At 35.3% G+C, this 19975-nt stretch overlaps 1 protein-coding gene across 1 annotated transcript; it reads right to left on the bottom strand.

Annotated features, from left to right (window-relative positions):
- Positions 1–13553: 13553 nt before the first annotated feature.
- On the bottom strand, positions 13554–16983 carry GCSH (glycine cleavage system protein H; the record flags this gene model as incomplete). The annotated part of the gene is made up of 4 exons (XM_085306419.1): positions 13554–13683; positions 14302–14433; positions 16003–16066; positions 16828–16983. Coding segments are annotated over 4 exons (450 nt in total), but the record flags the coding sequence as incomplete, so codon positions are not given.
- Positions 16984–19975: the final 2992 nt, after the last annotated feature.

The following is a 19975-nucleotide window of genomic DNA, read 5'->3' as shown; positions in this document are numbered from 1 at the left end:
AAAAAAAAAAAAAAAAAAAAAAAAAAAAAAAAAAAAAAAAAAAAAAAAAAAAAAAAAGATTTGGAGAACTAATTTCGGGGGTGTGGAGGGGAGAGAGGCTGTAGACGTTTGCAGAATTTTCTAGGCTGAACCAGGGGTGCAGACAAATCCTCTTGGGGTGCTGGAGGCCAAGAGTGACGGCTCTCGTGTCCACAGGATCAGATCTGGAAGCACAGAAAGAAGTATCATAGGGCATCCTGTTTGCCTAATCTTGCTTAAGCAAAGCTTGGCTCCAGGAAGATGCTGGATCCTCATTCAGAGCCCCAYTGATTGAATGTCCAGGTGGACAGAGATTCATTTGTGTTAATTGCCATTCTGGGTTAAGGGCCTTACTGGGGAAAGATTATGATATTAAACACAAAAGRGAATACAGAATAGTAACTGTATGGTTTTATTTCTCCTGCTACAAACATGATTTAATGAGCTAAAAGGAAGATTTAAAACATTCTTTAGCCTTATCTTATGTATGAGGAGATTTAGAAAAGTGGTAAGAAAACAGCATCATATTGAAATGCAATCTACTGAGAGATTTTTGAAAACTAATGTGTTAAAAATGTCTTGGTATGTTTTCATAAAGGTTTGTGAGAATTTTGTATTTGTTTCAGTATAGTTTCTCCCATAAAGCTGCTTGTGTTTGGGTCTTTAGGATTGTCAGGACATTCCACCAAAGGAACCAGGGAAGGCAGGAGTTGAATCCATACTTTTAGTTTGAATCTCAAGCAACCTTTTAAGTTTCTGTTAACAGTTTATTATGCTAATGTATCAGTGCAGGAGCTAGCTTTTTCAAAAAATGCCCTACATTTTTTTTGTAATAATTCTAGTAAACCACAGAGTTCATAAAGCCATTTAAATTTAGTCAAATAGAAGAAAAGTCATATCTTGCCATTTAAAAAGATTTATCAATAAAAACATTGAAATCAAAGTATGCTGACTTCTGCCTTTAAAGCTATATTTTAAATTATATTAAGAGTGAACAGAGTATTTTCATTTTTTAACTTTTTCAGGAGTTCAGCTGAATACAGATTTTACTGGTGCCAAATTTGGGTGCTAATTTTCAAAGACTTAGTCATGTGTGTGTTTGCAGGAGAGGGAMCTCTACATGTATTACCTCTGAGAASAATAAAACTGATGACAGTGTGATCTTCTAAACAGAAGGGCTGTAAGATCAGGYCTTTAATGTTTTAGTAGTTCTTTAGAATGCTTAGAAATGAAACAAAAGTGTAGTTAAAATTACATATTCCTTGTAAGAGATAAGTGTCCCAAAGGGCTTGATTTATGTTCTCTTAGAACCTCTTGACTTATGTTAGAATTGAGAGCACTTTGTCTCCTGAGGGGTTGGCTCAGGCAGAATAATTAAACTTCTGGATTCTGGGAAGAAAAGAACTGGAATATTCATGGAATTAGAGCACTTTTCTCTAGACCTTCCTCCCCCCAACTCTAATAATAATAGCAAGGGTAGCCTTTCTGTTATCAGTAGCTTGGTTTTAATTTCCAACCAGTTTTCTCATCCCTGTGTTTTTAATAAAAACAAAATATAATTAAATTGTCAAAATTCTACTGAGTATTTCACATTTTAGAATATTAAGGCCCTGATCCTGTAGTGCAGTAACTGTATGTACTGCTAATACAAATTTATAAAGCCAGGATTGCAGGAGTACATTCTTAAACTGTTCATGTTTAAAGCATATCAAGTAGTGTATATGATAAAGAAAGCCTTACTGTCTTTTAGCTAACCTTATTTAAAAGAGCCTTAATACTGGAGAGAAGGAAAAGGACCTGTGTTTGTTTGAAAGCACTTTGAAATCTGTGAAAATATAGCCAAACTCCTTTTTTATTTGTGTTAYAGCTTTCCAAAACAGTTTTACTTGGCCTTTTTACCCCAATAGTAAACCAACAGCTATCACTCAAATTGATAACACTGACACTTTCTAATGCTGTTGCTTGGAGAAAAAAAAAAGTAGTTTTTACACATTTTGGATTAATCAGTGCTGTAATTTTGGTTATARTTATTTTGGTTTAACAAGATTTCCTATTTACTGTTGTAATGGCTTTGGAAGTATAAATGGTGATAAAACCATTTTGAATAACGAATAACTTTAATTATAGAACTTCYGAACTTCCAAAATTATTTTGCAGTCAATGGCAATTTTCATTGTATTTTTTTTAATAGTATCTACAGGCCTGTGATCATACAAAAAAATCTTCTTACAGCAGTTGTAGCTGAAATTGTTTAAATTTGGAATACTTAAAGGTGTACATGCGTCAAGTATGCTAGCAAGTTATTCTACTACCCCATTTTTATCCTTACTTAGGTAAACTTAATACTGTAGCTTTCAGTTAAATTTTGGGGGGATTTTTGGATTTTTGTTTTATTTATGGCTCCCTTTGTCAAATATAAATCTGAAAATTAAACATTTTAGGAGGTAGCACACCTACAAGAATGTTTTGCAAAAAGAACAGACTCCTGAGTTTTCAAACAGCTTGTCTATCCTTAGCATTAAGTTTTGTGGGTAACTTTATGGATTTGAACATGAACACAGACATCTATGGTATACTGTGCATCTCCAGTAAAAGGCATAGTTTTCTGGAAGCATTTGTAAACACTTAGTTTTTAAAGCCTGGAAAGCTGATGTGGTCCCAGTTGGCTTTGACTAGAGAATGCTACTAATGAATTTGAGGGGTTTTAACAGTAACTTACCACTAGCATATGCCAGAACTGCACTGTTTTGATTATACATTGTTTTCATTTCTATGACATTAATTTATTTTGAAGCAAGATTTATTCAGATTTATAAAAACGTGTAGTTGCACTTTGTGAGCATTTTCACCACCGACAGTGTTTATATATGGTTCCAATCCTGTAGATGCTATATGTGGTTTGCTAGAAGCTTTATGATAAACAGATAAAATTTAGAAAAGATACCAAGTAACAATTATGTCATACTTACATAAATGAAAACTTTGAGGGGAAAGCTTGTGCTGGATTGCATACTTYTAAAATTGGTAGGACATCAATTGTTTTTATGTAAGCAAGAGCAAGACAAACTTTAATTCATTTGTCTAAAGGTGATAGTTCCACAAAATTAACTTTCTCTCTCAAAGTGAAAGATCTGAAATAATTTCCAGGAGGTCACTGATTTTTCAAGCCAACATTTCTCTGGAAAATGTTGACTCTATGTTTTTCTATTTATGCAAGTCAGCTAATGCTACCTTCCTTTCCAAGTGATACTAGAATGTCTAGGCAAGGCAATAATCCTTAGATAGCATACTTTAAGTGAATTATTTATTGCTTATGTCTTTGGAGATGTAAAAATGTGTCTGTTACTTATTGTGCAAAATTTTAGCTTTGTGAAATGTGCCATGTTATTTTTTGTGCAATACAATGATACTTTATACAGTAAGTCAAGTTGTATTATATGTCTGATGCACATTGATGTTTGCTGCTTCATGCTTAAACTGATAGATTTTTTTGCATGTGATTCTATACCTTTTATGGCAATATTTTTTTAAATCTACTCTAACTATTAGAAATTGTAACAGAATACCAGGAATCAGAACAATGAAGTAACCAAAATTTCAGCCAGCTAAACATAATACGGTATACTAGCGTAAAAAACAGCAATTGAAAATATGATGTGCTTATTTTCAGTGAACGCACCTTATTTCTGGTGATTTTTTTTCTCCTGTTACTATTGACAAATATTTTTTCATATGAATGTGTGTGCCTCAGTATCTTATTAAACAACAGAATAAGTACACACATTTTTAAAAATTATTTCTTTGTATGTGAGGGGAAAATGTATCACTTGAATGAACAAATGTTTCTTCACGCATAAGTACGAGCACTTTACAGACATGTGAAATGTTTTTTTGATAGAGCCAACAGGCAAACATCTGTTAATTCTATATTTTAATGTAATCTGGTGAAATACTCAGTCTGCTTTCTGACATATTATTTAATATATATTGATTAGCTTAATGTGCCTTTTGACATTTACAAATAAGAAATCTCATGTGTTCCTTAATTCCCCTGCCAAAGTCCAATAATGGCTTTCACACTAAAATGAAATTTATAATAAAAATATAATAATTCTAATTCCACRCATTTTCACCTGTGCCAGAAATCTTGTATCAGTGGAAGACAGAAGAATTTGATAACTTTTTCCTGTATTGCAATGAAGGACAATACAGTGAGGAAAACCTGTCTCTGGTACACTACTAAAATTATGTAGTTAAGTTAAAAACAAACACAAAACTGTGACTATATTTAATATAAGAAAATAAATTTATTGTATATATTTACCTCTTATATCTATAATTCTAAATATATATTCCATGTGAAACCAGAAATTCTAGTTTTTTATGAAACGTATTTATGTAGACATGACCATCTTTTTTGTTTGATGCTGCATAATCCATATTGTTAATACTTACGGATGGCTTTAATCTGTCTGCACGGTTTGTATCATTAAAGTACTCACTGCAAGGAATATCTGAAGAAAATGACTTCTATCTTCAAATTATCCTGCATGGCTTTTTGGCAAATCATCAGTAATTCTGTATGCCTTTCATATATACATGATCTGAAAATATGAAAGCATAACTTGTTGAAATGAAAATATTTTGAACAGTGAAATTAAAGCTTTATGAACATAAATAGTTAGGAAGTAAAAGAGGAATAGTCTTATACAGAGCTGATTGGGATTTTTTTTTAATGTAATATGGTGATTTTTCAAAATTGAAACATGTTCAAGGAAGCATATCTGTTTCAATAGGAATGTTTTTTCAGGATCAGCTTATGAGAGAATTGCTCTGAAATAGCTAAGCGCAAAGAGTACTTCCTAATTTCATGTATGGACTTGAATGTAGGTCTTTCACAATCAAAGTGAATACTGAACTATGAAATCATTGGCTATTCCTGAGGCTGGACTCTTTATTCAAATTTCAAACATTGTTTTTAAACTATTTTATAGGAAAATCCAGGTCCAAACCTTCACTTTATCTTATATGAGTATCCTATTCATTCAGCTCTTAGTGATTTTGTTTGAGCTTTCTCTTTTTGAGAAAGATCTGATTTTATTTTCATGCATCATAGGAAAATTCTTTCACATTACAGTTTATTGAGGGAAGTGGAAGGCAGTTTTACTTTGAATTTTAATCTTTTAATATTAAACAATAGCACGCAAAATAAAAATATGCTTAACACATACACTAGTAATTCCAAAGAATATCRTTAAGAAAAATGTCATAAAACTGTGAGATGTGCTTTTTAAAATTTTTTGTGCTTTGATTTGATAAGTAAGGCAAGAAGTCCTAGTCTCCAGTGCAAGCATATTTATACCAGGGATTTTTTTCTATGCAATATTGTGGTACACTTGTTTTTGTAGGGATTAATTTCAATGGTTAAAGTTTCTGTATCTGTGTTGTGTATAGAATATTTTGTTAAATGCATCAGTAGGGAAAATTTGTCTTAAATAGCATTATATTTTTAGGCTCTTTTTTGTCTAGTCTGACTTCACAAAGTCATAATCATTCTCCTTTGAACTGTGGTAACAAAATAATAACTCATAAAATTGGATTATTAAGTCTCATGCGTAACACCTTTCCCTACTCTTTTACCTTCCAGAAAGAAAAATTTTGTTGTGTTATTTCTGTGAGTTTTACACTCATCTCCGTATCATAGAAATAAGCTGAATTATATTACAGTTTTAAATTGACAAAGCTTATATATTTGTTTTCAAAATTGCGCTCAAGTAGTTGAATGGAAATTCATTGGGATTACTCTCAAGTCCAGTTTCTAAACTGTGGTATAATGGATGTTTGTATAAAATCTGTAATTCTAGATGGAGGTGGACCCTCCCATGAAGTTCCTACGTTTTAAGACGGCCAAGGTATAGCTTGATATGAAATGGGCTCTACTTGAATGCAAAAACCTACCTGCATCTGGGTTGAAATCCATGCTGTAGTGCAGGGAAACTGACTACTGTGATAGAAGATTAACTATTCTTGAAATGATTTAAACCAACCTAACTTTTCTCCTACAGTGTTAAACAAATTATTTTTCTCAGTGATATTGCCTGTTCAAGACAATGTTCTGYAACATGCAAATTTTTGTCATTGTTGTTGCTTTGATTTACTTTGACTTTGTTTTTTTTAAAAAAAGTTGTTTCTTAACTTTAAACTGAACTGGTAAGCTGCTTTTGGTTGTTTCCTCTGCAGTGTTTATACCACACTAAAAAGTGTTTAATGTTTGTAAAAAATAATACAATGTCACCAAAAGTTCAGAATCAACTTTTTGTAATAATGCCTTGTAATTTGTCCAGCCTTACTGTATTTCAGACTATTTTCCACTAAAATTATATCTAGTCACTGGTTGTCACAACTATGGAAAATATATATTTATAAACCTGTAGCTTCTGTCTGTCATTAAAGATGAATGATGAAAATTGATTGTGTCGTAAATATGAACCTATTTTAACTGAGTAAACGTGAGTTCCTTTTGGTTGGCAATTCTAAAAAAAAGTTCTGATTTATCCGTAGTACACATAGGAATATATTAGGTGATGTACCTTAACATCTGAAGGCAAGTATTTAACCTTTGGGCCAGGTTTTGAAATTGAGTTGTCTTCAAATAGTCTCCATTAAGAGTGTCTTCTATGGAAGCTGATGTATGGTGAGTTATTTTGGAAATCTGGTCTTCTGATTTGTTGAAAGTAATGTTAAGTATAACTGTTATTCAAGATCAGATGAAATTTTTGGTTGGTGTAAATGTATGTAGTTAGTTTTGTAGTCTTGTGTCTTTAACGCAGTTTACAGACATAGCCAGTATAGTGTTCTGTAGTTCAGAACAGGATGTCTGTATTTTAACTGCTTGTGGTTTTACTCTGTCCCAGTTTTGCATCATTACAGTAGCTGGCAACAATTGGAGCGTTCTCTTTACAGTTTCAATGTGTAGCTGCCAAAAGCCAGTTGTAGGTACTAGAAGGTACAGGATTAAATCTTTCTTGGAGGGAGTGGCTGTCATTGGGGGTGGGGGGGATTTGTGAGATGCATGAGAACTGTGTTTGTGTTTGCTCTATCGTAAAAAATTTAAATTATCCAGTGCTGAAGGAGGAAGCTTTCTAAGTCCCATGTATACTGAGCAGTAACAACAGTAGTATTCTCTCTCTAATCAACACATACTTTCTCCCCTGGTGATGGTGATAGAGAACTGAAGCTATCTAGATATTAGTAAGCGAATCTTAGGCTCTTATAAAAAGTCTTTCCTTGTCAATTGCTGGGCTCAGAATACTTGTTTCTTGAATTCTTATAAAGCATAAGGTTTCAGTCTTCTAGTAGATAGCACCTTATCTTACAGTGTCATGAACAGATGTCAGCTTTTTGCTGAGTGAACTTTTTAGCCCTTCTATATGATAGATAGCTACATAATCATAGGGAGAATGAAAGTTACATATCTGTTCTCATATATTTTGTATGACTTATTTTTCAGTACAACATAACTTGTTTTACTATATTCTTACAGAAATGTCTGCTTAGTTGTCTGTATATTGTTATTACTGTTCTTGACGTCTTTGGAAAGGCAAATTAAATAAAATATAACCCCAGATTTCTTCCCTCCCCCAAGGAATGTTTTCTGATTAAATGTGAAGCTAATCTTTTTGACTAAAAGCAAACTCTTAGCTCACATAAAATATAGACTCTAGATCTGTTTTCTTAAGGTACCACTATATATATGTTAGAGTATAATAATCAGAATACTAGAATGTAATATTCCTGTTCTCTTTGCTAAGGCCTCTACTTTGAATTTAGAACTGCAGTTATGAATAGTTTTGAAGTTGAAAGGTGACAACTCTGGTTTAAGATTATAACAACGTGACAGTRTTCTTAAATGGAAAAAAAGGCGTAGTTTTACATCATTCTCATGTGAGACTGTTCTATTCTTTATCTGAAATAGTACTTCTGTAAATCACACAGAAGCAGAGGCCTGTGTCCAAAAAGCAGGTGGTAGAGAAAGAGCAGCTGGAGCATTTTGTCCATCAGTTACCTCTTTGCTACATCAGTGCATTGGAAGAATATGTGCAATTACTCCCAACCAAGTMATAATCCATAGGGTATGTTACTACACAGCTGGGGTGATGTAGGTTTCTTTAATTTGGTCTGGGTAGAAATGGAAAAACTTTACTCAGTTAGTTATGAGGTCTTCCTTTTTCAGTTTATTCCTGAGCCAGTCTTTGCAGGTGAAGGAAAAGGGATCTTTTCGAGCGTTAAGTACTCTACTTTCATTGTACCAACTGAGCTTCATCCCATCTTCATGGTCTTCCTGAACCCATCTTCTTGCTCCCTTTCATCTCCATGCCTTTCCCCTCCAGCAGGCAGAATCCAAAGAAAAGGCAGTAACTGTGGAAGAGATGCACTTGCATTTTATATAATTGCTTTAGATTCTTTGCTGCAACTGCACTCTGCTGATGGTACCTGTGATTGACATAACCAGTGATACTTACATAATAAAATCATAATTTATGGCAGGAGAGAGCAGAATGTGTGTATAAACACAATGATATACCTACTAGTGGAGATGAACCTATGGAAGATAATGGGAGAGTAGAAAAAAAAAATCCTGAATTTTTGTCTTTATTGTGTGAACATGTTTATCAGTCTGATTTAAGAAATTCCCTGTAGTGTAATAAAAAGCTGACAAAAGCATTTCAGTTGTTGCTGAGGATCATGCATGAAAGCAAAAAGAAAGGTAGGCAGTGGTGCTATTAGAGCGGTTTTGTCAGTTTTTGCTCTACTTTGCTCTACCAATTGGGACACAAGTTAAGGGGTTGTCATATTGCCAAGAATATTTAATTCTCAGTCATTTTCTCCTGATCAGAMACCTGCAGTGAAGAAGAGAGGGAGTAATAACTGACAGAAGGAACACACTTGTGTTCTAAGAAGTGCAGCCTTGTCCTTCTACCTTGTRGATTGTTTTTCATGGTTAGAGAAAGGTTAAAGTGCTGTACCTCCATTAAAATGGATCTCTGAGTGAAATACATCCAATAGTATAAATAATTAAACACTATAAACAAATTACAAAACAGGCTAATAGCAGAGGATGTAGAACATTAGTATTGCATTAAAATAGATCAGATGACTGAATTATCCTTTATCAGGGAGAGGAGACTAACCGGTTCAAATACCCCTGACTAAATATCCCTGCCAATGCTTTATGCTAGGATACTGTCTGAAATATGTGGAGACAGTAAAGAAAATGCATTCAGGGCACTCACAGGCAATCTAGGCTGCTTTCAATTTTGTCTCCAGCTCATACCATCTACAGCATACCTTGCTGGTAATTTACATCGATAAGGCCCTGTGTCTTTCTCAAAGTGCTTTCCAAATTCTCTTATATCCATGAGGTCTAATTACCTAGGAATGGCATTCCAAAAGATGTTCAGTTTTCCATTAACYGATTTGCATTTCACCACATTAAAATACATCGCTGTTCTCTGTAAAAGTGGTCCTCTGTTCTTTGGGTGAATTTTGCAGTCTCTCTAAGACTGATTCAGCTTCCATTAATGTTAAAAGCAAATTTGCCTGTTACTTCGGTGGACTAATATGTTTGCCAAAGCTCCCAATGAATCCCTGCTGGATTAATTAAAAGACTCTTTTGATGTAGTGGATAGCACTATTCTTAGAATTTGGTAAAATTTTAGATGCCACCTCTCTCCTTGTCAAATCCCTACCTTGACAAGCTGACAGTGTTATACAGGCTGCAGGAAACAGGAAAAGGAGACCAAGGGAGAAGAAAGCTGATAAAATGAGGTTGCAGTGAATTGTTTTGTTACATGTAGTTCTGGGAGGAGTGATTCTTAAACATTTTCAGACAAGCAAAATAAGTTTAATTTTCTTCTGGTCTTGAAGTTGATTTAGGAAATTAAATGACACTGAAGCTCAGTCGTCAATGCAGTGCCTTTTAGAGAAAAAAACTGCTGAAGCGGAAAAGTGGGTTGACCTCTCTTCCCAGTCCTCTCTCTCTTTCCACTGTACTGCTATCATCGTTAACGTTTTGAGTGCCACCGTGTGGTGGAAGTATATGATGATTTCTTTTTCAACTTGGAGTGATTTAAATCTGCATGTTACCATTTGACAGCTTGGCGCATTCCACCCTCGCTGAACTCATGTTATTGATTAATCATGTAGCATTGTTATTTTTTTCTTTCTCTTCTCCAAAATATGCACTGCAGGTGGTCCATTTTCCTTTGTTACTATTTCTGTATTTCTGTTCTTTCAGTTGCATACCATTGGTTTTTTTTCCTATAAATAACAATACATAATCTTTGTTATATACATGATGTGTCAAGATTCATAGGGAGAGGAAGTATTTTATTGGTTGGAAAACAGACAAAATTTTAGGTGTGCAATGCTTTCAGGTTTGAAATAGATAAAAATCCTCAAAACTGAGTATGAATTGAAAAGTGTAGCTTAAAGTTTAGCTTGTATTATTCACCTAGATAATTTGAAATAAAAAGGGGGGTRGTATTTGTGGAGCAGAAAAGAGATGTTGACAAGAGGTAAGGTGATGATGCAGTTAACCCCTATGAGATAGAGACTTAATTACTGCTTTTAGGAGAAACATGGAAATTGTAAGTTGCTATAAAACCAATCTCCCTACTCAGTCTATTAGCATCCACTAATTTTTAAGTTCTCAAGCTTCTTTGTTAAAGATACTTTATATGTCTCCCCTCAGAATCAAGACTTGAGGCCAGAGACAGTGTTTTTATTGTGAAAAATCATCTCTTTTATTCATTTTCTACAGGAGCACATACTGTCAAACAACCCCCACCCCCGCCAATTTATACAAAAGTGTTTATAATCAAGTATGTCATAGTCCAAAACTGATACATATTCACTCCATCTCTTTGATAATTCTATTAAAAGTCTTCATTATGGATTCACGTTGGTAAGTTTGTTTTGCATTCTCGCTCTTGCAGAGTCTGGCTTGAATCAGTACGCACTGATCTGCCTGAAGTTTGCTTCTGATGAGTTTAGTGAAACTGGGGGATTGCTTGAGGTCTAGGAGTCCTACCTGGGTAGTATGTATCAAACACAGGTGAATAATTTCCTTTTGTAATGTAGTTCAGGCAATTAGGTAGCTTATACAAAGATATGAAAACAATACTCACTTCAATAGATGCCCTTTGGTCTAAATAGTTGCAGAATACCTAAGCCCTCAGCAAGAAGAAAGGCACCTAYGTATCGCTGCTCCTACTTGCAGTAGTACTGGGAGATTTAATAAATCACTTCAAGGTCATAGCAAACTCTAAAAGAGCCAGGAACAGAGAGGTTTGTGGTCCTCAAACAAAAGGACATCCCTTTTCCARCTGTTTGGCATAAAAGAAAGGTGGAATTCTGCTTCAGATGGCTTCTCCAGAAAGTTGTCATTTATTCATGCTTATGTGTATCTTATAAACTCTACTAATACACAGATGAGGGCAAAATTTGAGGGAGAGACCAGACTTTCCAGTTTCTACTATTTCTCAAGTTATGTGATTAGTTTCTTAGGGATTTACAGGAGTGACTCTTTCATATTTCATTGATCAAAAGGAAAGAATACAAATATTTTCAACGCAAATGTACATAATGCTTTACAATGCTCCAGACTAACCTTAAAGGGAAATCCAAAAAGGTCATATATGGCAGCAAATGAAGGGCATATCATTAATTACTCCCTTGTGAAGATGAAGAGAGTAGAGCTGAAGAAACAACAACCTGAAACATTTTCATGCATTCCTATGTTCATTAGCCTGCACTCATTCTAATTTGAATGAAAATTTCCTTTCAGAAGGTGCACAGGGCAGTTAAAGACCGAAACTAACATGGAGTTTGTAACAGAGACAAGGATCAAAATTCCATGTCTCCAGGCCTTGACTGTTGTCACAGGTCTCTCAGGAATACTTCATGATGCTGTGAATAATGGTTAAGTACTCACCATTATTAAAGCACTTAATTCAGGTTTACTTGAGCTTTTTGCTTATCCACCATTGCCAAGGCAGGACTCCTCTAGAACAACCAAACACACACTTTCTTCTTAATCACTTTCCAGTTCAAATTTGTAAGAAGAGAGAGTCTTGTCTTAGACATAGAGTGATCTGTCTCTTGGCAAGGGGTTCACCTGAGACTTGTTTAGGAAAGCTTTAGATCTTCAGATTTCAAAAAAACATGAATTGTTTTAACATCCTTTCAGATCTTAAAATAGGGCCTACATTTTTATATATWATAAAGTTTTAAAAAGAAGTTCCTGTATAACCTGCGGTATATTTCAGCCCATCTAGCATGGCTGCAGTATCAAAGTAACTTCCAAAGAAATTATAACCCTACCTTTGTCTTCTTATATGGATTAAACATTCCTGTTTCCTCTTAGATCAACTTAAATATGCTTCATTTATGCTCCTGTTGTTTTGTGGTTACTTAAAACCACTATTGTAAAATAGGGGACAAAAGCTTTAGTTTAGAGCTCTGTTGAACTCTTGGATTTTCCCCAAATGTTAGTCTGCACAACTCAGCCCTGCCCTTAGATGTCACATCAAATTTGAATGCATATTTGTGAATTCATTAAAGGTTAAGTGTAACGGAGTCAGCTGCTTTAGTTTACTGGTTTAGGAAATGAAAGTTTCAGTTTATTCCCATTATGTCCTCATGGCAGCAGCGCACATACTTCTTCCTAGAGATAGGCATATAGGTTTAAATTATAAACCAAAGTATTACTGATCACAGAGTTTCTAAGACTGCTCTTCTGAGATCACCACAATTGCTAAGCACAAGAGGTAAAATTCCTTAATTACTTGTGACATACATAGTGTTTGCTTAGTCTAGACAAGAAATACGGTCTAAACCATCCACTTGAGAACCCTAATAAACTGTATCATTGTGTGAGTTTTGCATACTAAGACAGTAAGTCAGAAGACAAGGACTATACCTTTGTAAGGGCTTAACTATTTGATTACATAATAAAGTGAGGGGGGAAAACATACGGGATTCTAGATCTGTGAAGTAGTACAACGTGTAAAAATCAGAGAGGTAGTTTGTATAGCTTCTCCTTTTTGGTATCATCTTGGTAACTATAATTAGGAAAAATATTAAAAGGTTAGGGAGACACTGCTTTTCCACTATCTTAGGAGTATAAAAAAAATAGGGAAAGCTGTAGTTCACAATATAAAATAAGTCATGTGCCTATTACAGAGTTACCATGTTAATATACTAAGGCTGTTGTATATTAAATTGGATTGTCAAATGACACTTGGGAGGTACCTAGTTTAACAAATRTATTTTTTGCTTTCCAAAATAGCATAGGTTGGAAGTCTCAAAGTTACATAAATGAGGCAATTTAGATTAAGAAAAAGCCCTAGTCAGTTTGCAGATGTTAAACATTTTAGCACTGCAATTACTTATCTTGTATGTGATAAGTGATACATTTTTCAGGTTGCCCAAACTGATTTTTTTCCACTGATTTATGACAAACTACACTGAAATATTTTATAAGGGTTTATTTCAGTATTCCAGCTCAGTCCTCAATAGATTTTATGTATCTCTCATAAGCATCTTCATTCATCAGTTCATCAAGTTCAGTGGGGTTTTCCACAGTCATCTTGATAAGCCAACCTGTAATTAAGAAATTAGAAAGAAACACAGTTGCTAATATCCTACTAGAAAGAGATATTCATGTTACTTCCTTAGAAAAATACTCCCTCATAAAAATTCCCCATACAAATTCTGTAACACTGTGGTAGAATCAGCAGGACTTCACTGTCTTATACCAGTAAAGTAATGTTTAGATACTTGAAAAAATGTCTGTTACAAGAAATGTTACAAGAAGTGGTCCGAGTCAGACCAGTTAGCTAAAGTGGTATTGTCTCTGACAGCAGCATTAAAGAAATACTATTTAGAGAGAGGAAAAACACCCGACCCTATCCCTCCAGTATCTTGAGCTGTTACAGGATAAAAAATTAAAATGCAGTGAAGGGAAATAAAACTAAATTCAACCTCAATCCATGTCTAAAAAGAAAACATTACAAAGAAGTTGGCAGCAAGGACAAGACTGCAATAATGCTTTCATGCTATAAGTTTTATTGGGCTTGAGCTATATTCAATACATTCAATTTTAAGCCTCCACACCATTAAACTTGAAGAATTAAAAGCCACATATCTATCTGTGACAGCAAGCAACACTGTCAGGRTCCAGACAGTATCCTTTATTGAAAGATAAAAATGACATCTTACCATCTTGATAACAAGATTTATTGACAAGCCCTGGATTTTCTGCAAGGGCAGCATTAATTTCAGTCACTTCTCCAGTGAGAGGAGAATAGAGTTCACTAGCGGCTTTCACACTTTCCAGTGCTCCAAACTCATCTGAAACATAGAATATGATTTAATGCTCCTAGGAGGAATATATGAAATGATTTAGTTTTGTAGACAGATACTCTAATGATGACCTGGCCAATAAAAGTAGTGCCTTAATATTGAACAAGGAAACTTTCAAAGAGGCTGAAGTCATCAACAGTATGACAGTGATCAGAAGTACTAAATTTGAAGTTTATGCTCCTCAATTATTTTAGGGAACTTGTAAAATACTGGCTACTATAATAGTATCTGGCTAATACAGAAGGGATGGATATGTCTTATATTTGTCTGGTCCTTTAGTTAAAACCCTACAGCATGATCCAGCTCTTGCTGCAACYGGTCTAAATGGGCCTTCTATGTACTACTAAAACCTTTCTCTGTATAAGTTGGCTACAAAACAGATGCAGCCATAGTTTCAGAAGTCTCAGGGCTTTTTTTTGGAAATGCTATCAAATGTCATTTACACTCATTGGAAAATACACATTAGTGTTTAGGAGTACCACACTGGAACCATCCAGCTGTCCTTCCTTTTTTTTTTTTTTTTTTTTTTATATGCAGTTATGAAAACGGTACCTGAGGCAACATTAATCAGAGTAACTCTAAACCACAGAGAAGCAAAACAGGCTGGAAAAACGTGGTGCAGTCAGAAGACAGTTAGGCATGAGCACAAGGAATCAGAGAAGACCTGGAATTAGATTAAGGCTAGAACTGGTAGGAAAGCAAGAACTAAATGGAAATGAAATTCCTTCTGATAAAATAAAACTACAAGTTGGTTAATTAAAGCCCTAAACAGGAAGAGCTTTTGTGTAACATTCACTATTCAAACCAACATATAGATTTGGCTGAAACAGTTCTATGGGGACCCGTTACACAAGAAAGATGTCAAAAGAAAGGCCTGACATTTTACCTCAGCAAATTTATATTCTTGTTCTGCAACATCTCAAGCTAATAAGTGCTCCATATAAATACAAAATAGACTTTTCCTTTCTACTTGCTAATGCTCACTCTTCTATAATATATAAAGTTACATAACTGCATGATTAAGAATGTAACAATTTCTAAGTTGCTAATGGGTAAAACAACCTATCACTGCAGTTGATACCAAAAATTAATGAGTTTGTATGTTTACAAAAAAATGAGAGCTTGATATCAATTAAACCTTACTGTTTCTTACATTGCAATTCATGAAATGCATAGTTGCCGAATCACAGATAAGCTTGCCTAAAACCTAGCAAGGAGTTGAAATCAAAGCATAAAAAGGTGTATTTTAAAACCAGAGTATAAATAGAATTACTATAAAAACGTATTTCAAGTATTTAGTTTTTAAATAAATGTCTTCACAGTTTAAAAGGTAGATTGTCTCTGCTGTTACGCATGGCCTAAGATTTATTTAGTTTTATCTGACAGTTAAGAGTCTGAAAATAAAGCTGCTATCTTAGAAATACCTGAATTAATTTTGCGTCCAGAAGATGTATAATGGTATTAACAAAAAAAAATTAATTCATAAAATTCAACTTTGCAAAGGTTGAGTGGGATAAATATAATGATTATTTCATTAGAAACTATAGCTGAACTTACCATGTTTATTCAACTTGGTCCCAACCTCTGGAAGACTACAATAAACAACATCTCCTAATGCTTCCTTAAAAGAAAAACAAATAAATTAAAGCATACATTAAAGAAACTGTATGTAAGAGATATTTGATACAGTAACTCCAGAACTAATGGAGTATTCAAGTTTTCTCCCCCCCTCTCTTGCCACCTGTCTCCCACTTCAGTTCTCATTCTTTTTAAGGATTACACGTTCATAATGGAAATCACTTTGGGTTTTTTTTTGGTTAAAAAACCCCAATCTCTGAAAATGTAATGAAAATCATACCCCAGGTGACAAATTATTGTTTATCTATTATAGTATTGATAATCCTAAGGCTGAGCGATAGGGATTATATAGAGAGTTCTTCAGGCAGGATGGGAAAATATCTGCTGGTCTTCTTAGAGAACCCCTGACCGCTATTATCATAGATTAAGACATATATGCTACATCGTACTTCAATTCACAGTTGTTCTTTAGCCAGAAGAGTTGCATAACATTCAAGTTCAAGTGGAATTTGGCCTGAAAAGTACATGGCAACCTCTTCATATAACTGTATGGTTATATGCTCTCCATAGGCTTCATCTGAAGTGATTAAGAATTTATCAAAGAATGCTGAAGCAGCATTAAGTTTATAAACAATATGAYAGCTCTAAGTCCAAAATCTCAGTGTATTGCATATGCTATTAAAACAATAATTATATAAAAAACCCAGTACCTATCCAAAGCAAGGACAGGAGCAGGTATATGTAAGTTAATATCACAGGCTTAGGTAGGAGGAAAAGAAAAAAAAAGAAAAAAAAAATCAGTACCTGTGCAAAATTGCTGATTCCTACTGTTCCGATACCATTTTCAACTGATATCCATTCATGCTTGTCTGTAAATTTGCGGGCTAAAATGAAACAAACTTGGTATTTCAGAATTACATGACATGTTGCTTGCTGAGATATAATAATACTTTTGCAGGTTTAAGCCCTTTTTTTTTTTTTTTTTTTTTTAATGAGGTTAGTTTTTTGTCTGTTTTCGCTGGAAAATAAGGCATTCATGACATCTTCAGCAGCACAACAGAAGCTCACTAAGAAGCTAACTAGTATTGCTGATAGCATTACTAGTTCCTGTGTAATCACAAAGACTGATACAGTACAGGAGCAAAAGGAGTAGTTCTAGTTCACAGAAGTATAAATCAAAAGTGCATACGTGTATTTTACCTACAGCTACTCATCTCCATGATAGCCTAGTGGCTTTTCCAACCTATTCAGCGATTATTTCTGCCAACCCCTTTATTATTCTCAACAAGAACAGTGTTAAAGACATGTTGGAAAAATGTGACCATTCCAAAATCTCATTCAAGGTACTGCATACTTAAATAGAGCCATTACTTGCAGTGAAGAGCTGCAACCTAGGCATTTTAAGTGGCTGATCGCCCTCCCTCCTGCTAATATTTTCTGTAAGGTCTGTTTCTCACTTGTTTAATGTTGGCACAGATTTATGTAAAATTAAGGCCAGTCAATATTGAGCAAATTAATAATGCCACTCATACAGGTAACTGTTACCTAAGAGAATTTGCTCTCTGTTAATACTGTTACTATAAAATGATTCAGATGAACTACTATGTTGTTCTTAAAACAAGCATATTTAAGATCCTTTGTAGTGTTTCCACTAAGATTCCCTCTTTCCATTTTTTTTGCTTTCGTTCTAGTCTTCACTTGTTGCACTAGTCCAATCAGACAAGGGAGATTACAGAACCTGGAGAAGATAACTTCATAAACTGAACTTCCTATGTGCCACATCAGTGCAGCTGAACCTTCCTTTTAGCTCCAAAATTTTCTTCTTGGGCTTCTCCTCTAAGATGGACTTCTGAGCCTCCTTAGAGGCTTGACTTTTCAGAGAATCCTTAATATTTGTATTTTACTCAAAATATGTTGCATGTTTATTTTCCATGCAGTAGCAATCAGAAAAAGCAGAGATTTCAGCTAGCATTATTTAAATCTACATAAATTTCTTATGACATATTCTAATGAACAGAGGAAACCAAGTATCTTGTAAATCATTTTAGGTCAAGACACTAAATCCATAGATAATAGCAATGTCATTGGAAATGAGCAATGAACCATGAAAACAGATAATGATGAGGAATTTCAAACCCAAAGTGAATGCTATGTGTGTATATCACAAGGAAGCCAGCCAGTACCTTTTTATGTAGAGTAATAATATTGTATAAGATCCATTTAAAAGCAAGATTAGAAAAAGAGAAAGAAGGACAGAAGATTTCAGGTTTAATTTAGAACAAAGTAGACTGTTAGAAGAGCACATAAGAAAAATTCTAACCATGTAACATACACTGTAAATAAATCCAAGGCCAAATTAGAGAGAGTTAATAAGTAATCTTAAAATTTGAACTTTGAATTTATGCAATCAGCACATTAAATAAATCAGATTAAACTAATATGAGATGTCAAAGCATACCAAATCCCTTCTGTAAGTATTCTTTTTCAGAAGGGCAGCTGAATTTACTCTAACTTCATCAACTCCAACATGACTTTGTTTTCAGTTCAACTAGTGGATTCTAAATTCAGATCTTCATCTAATGTAGCCCCCCCTCTGTTAAATATTTCATAAAGATATACCAGAAGAGTAAAGGGAAACTCACACCTCTACAAACAGGCATACAAAATGTTTCCTCTCTGCCTAAAACAAAGGTATGAGTTATTACCTTCCAGTTATAGCTATAGAAAATGATGGGCTTATTAAACAATTACAGTAGTAAAAATATTTAGCTCTTGATTCATCTGATTTGCTAATAACAAAAAATATTTCTTTCAGTTGCAAAGGCAGCAGGAGGCTAGGTTAAAGGGTGAACTTTYATAGTATATTCTCCTCCTCTTCTCCAGCTCTACCTTCTCCTTTGCACTTCTCTTTCCGGAATACTACAGTACAGCAGAGGCATTGGTTAGACTGACCCGAGCTGCTCTAACGTGAACAGGCCCAAGGCCCTGAAAATCTGGCTCAGATTTCCTGCCAGCCTAAACCATTCTAAGTGCTGGAGGCCTGTCTTTGCCATCCACACATTTTTGCCCTCTTGTACTGTTGACAATACTCCTTGAATCCATCAACAAGCTGTTTCAGCATGCTAATTCAAGAAAAAGCTACCCACTTTTGCATGGAGTTCATTTTCTCCTTACTCAGCCTGCCCAGTGAAGGTTCTGGCTGGGGCCACAGCAGGAAGGAAGGAYGGCAGCAGTCAGATCAGCTTTGAAAGCTAAAACTGCAGCTTGGTGATGAGGTCAGTGGTGTGGCAATTCAGGGAAGCGAACCAGCTCCTCATGGGATGAGGAATCAGAGGAGCATCAGCACCAAAACAAAGGATAGATGAAACTGCGCTACCAAAAACAGGAAGAGAGCAACTGTCCCTTTCAGCCACGGGATCCGCTACACGGGCTCAGCCATCTTGCGGGGCCRCGCTCCAGTTCTCCCACAGACAAGCCCTGCGCGCGTCCCGCTAGTCTGGATGAGCCAGCAGGGCCCATTCATCCTCGCGCGGCCGCTCTGGCTACGGCCTGCTGTAATCCTAACTGCTCAGAATGASAGCGGAGTAGTTCACTGGAGCTGCAGCACCCAAACCCCCTCTGTTAGGTGGCTCCTGTCTGCACAGGACAGCTAAACCAYGTGTGTCGATATAAAGTACCGTTGCATACAAAGCTCTGCCCATGCCGCTGGGGCCTGGCCRGCAGACTTTTACACTTTCATATGACACTGCACACAGGACAGCGAAGTCACTTAAGAACTCATCTCCCGTCACAAATTTCTGAGGTGTGTTAGTACTGACTCCCAGCTAGCAAACAGATGCAGGCAGTGACTTGGGCAGCAGCTGCAGCATAGCCGCTCGGCTGCAGGCTGCGCCGCAGGCGCCCTCCGCGGCCGCTCAGCTCCGCGCCCCGGCAGCAGCGGCCCCCGCGCGCC

This window comes from Rhea americana, unplaced genomic scaffold, assembly GCF_003343005.1.
Source record: "Rhea americana isolate MKP2758 unplaced genomic scaffold, rheAme1 scaffold_24, whole genome shotgun sequence".
NCBI lineage: Eukaryota > Metazoa > Chordata > Aves > Rheiformes > Rheidae > Rhea > Rhea americana.
Note: the sequence above shows the minus strand (reverse complement) of the source record. Positions and strands in the feature narration are given on the sequence as shown.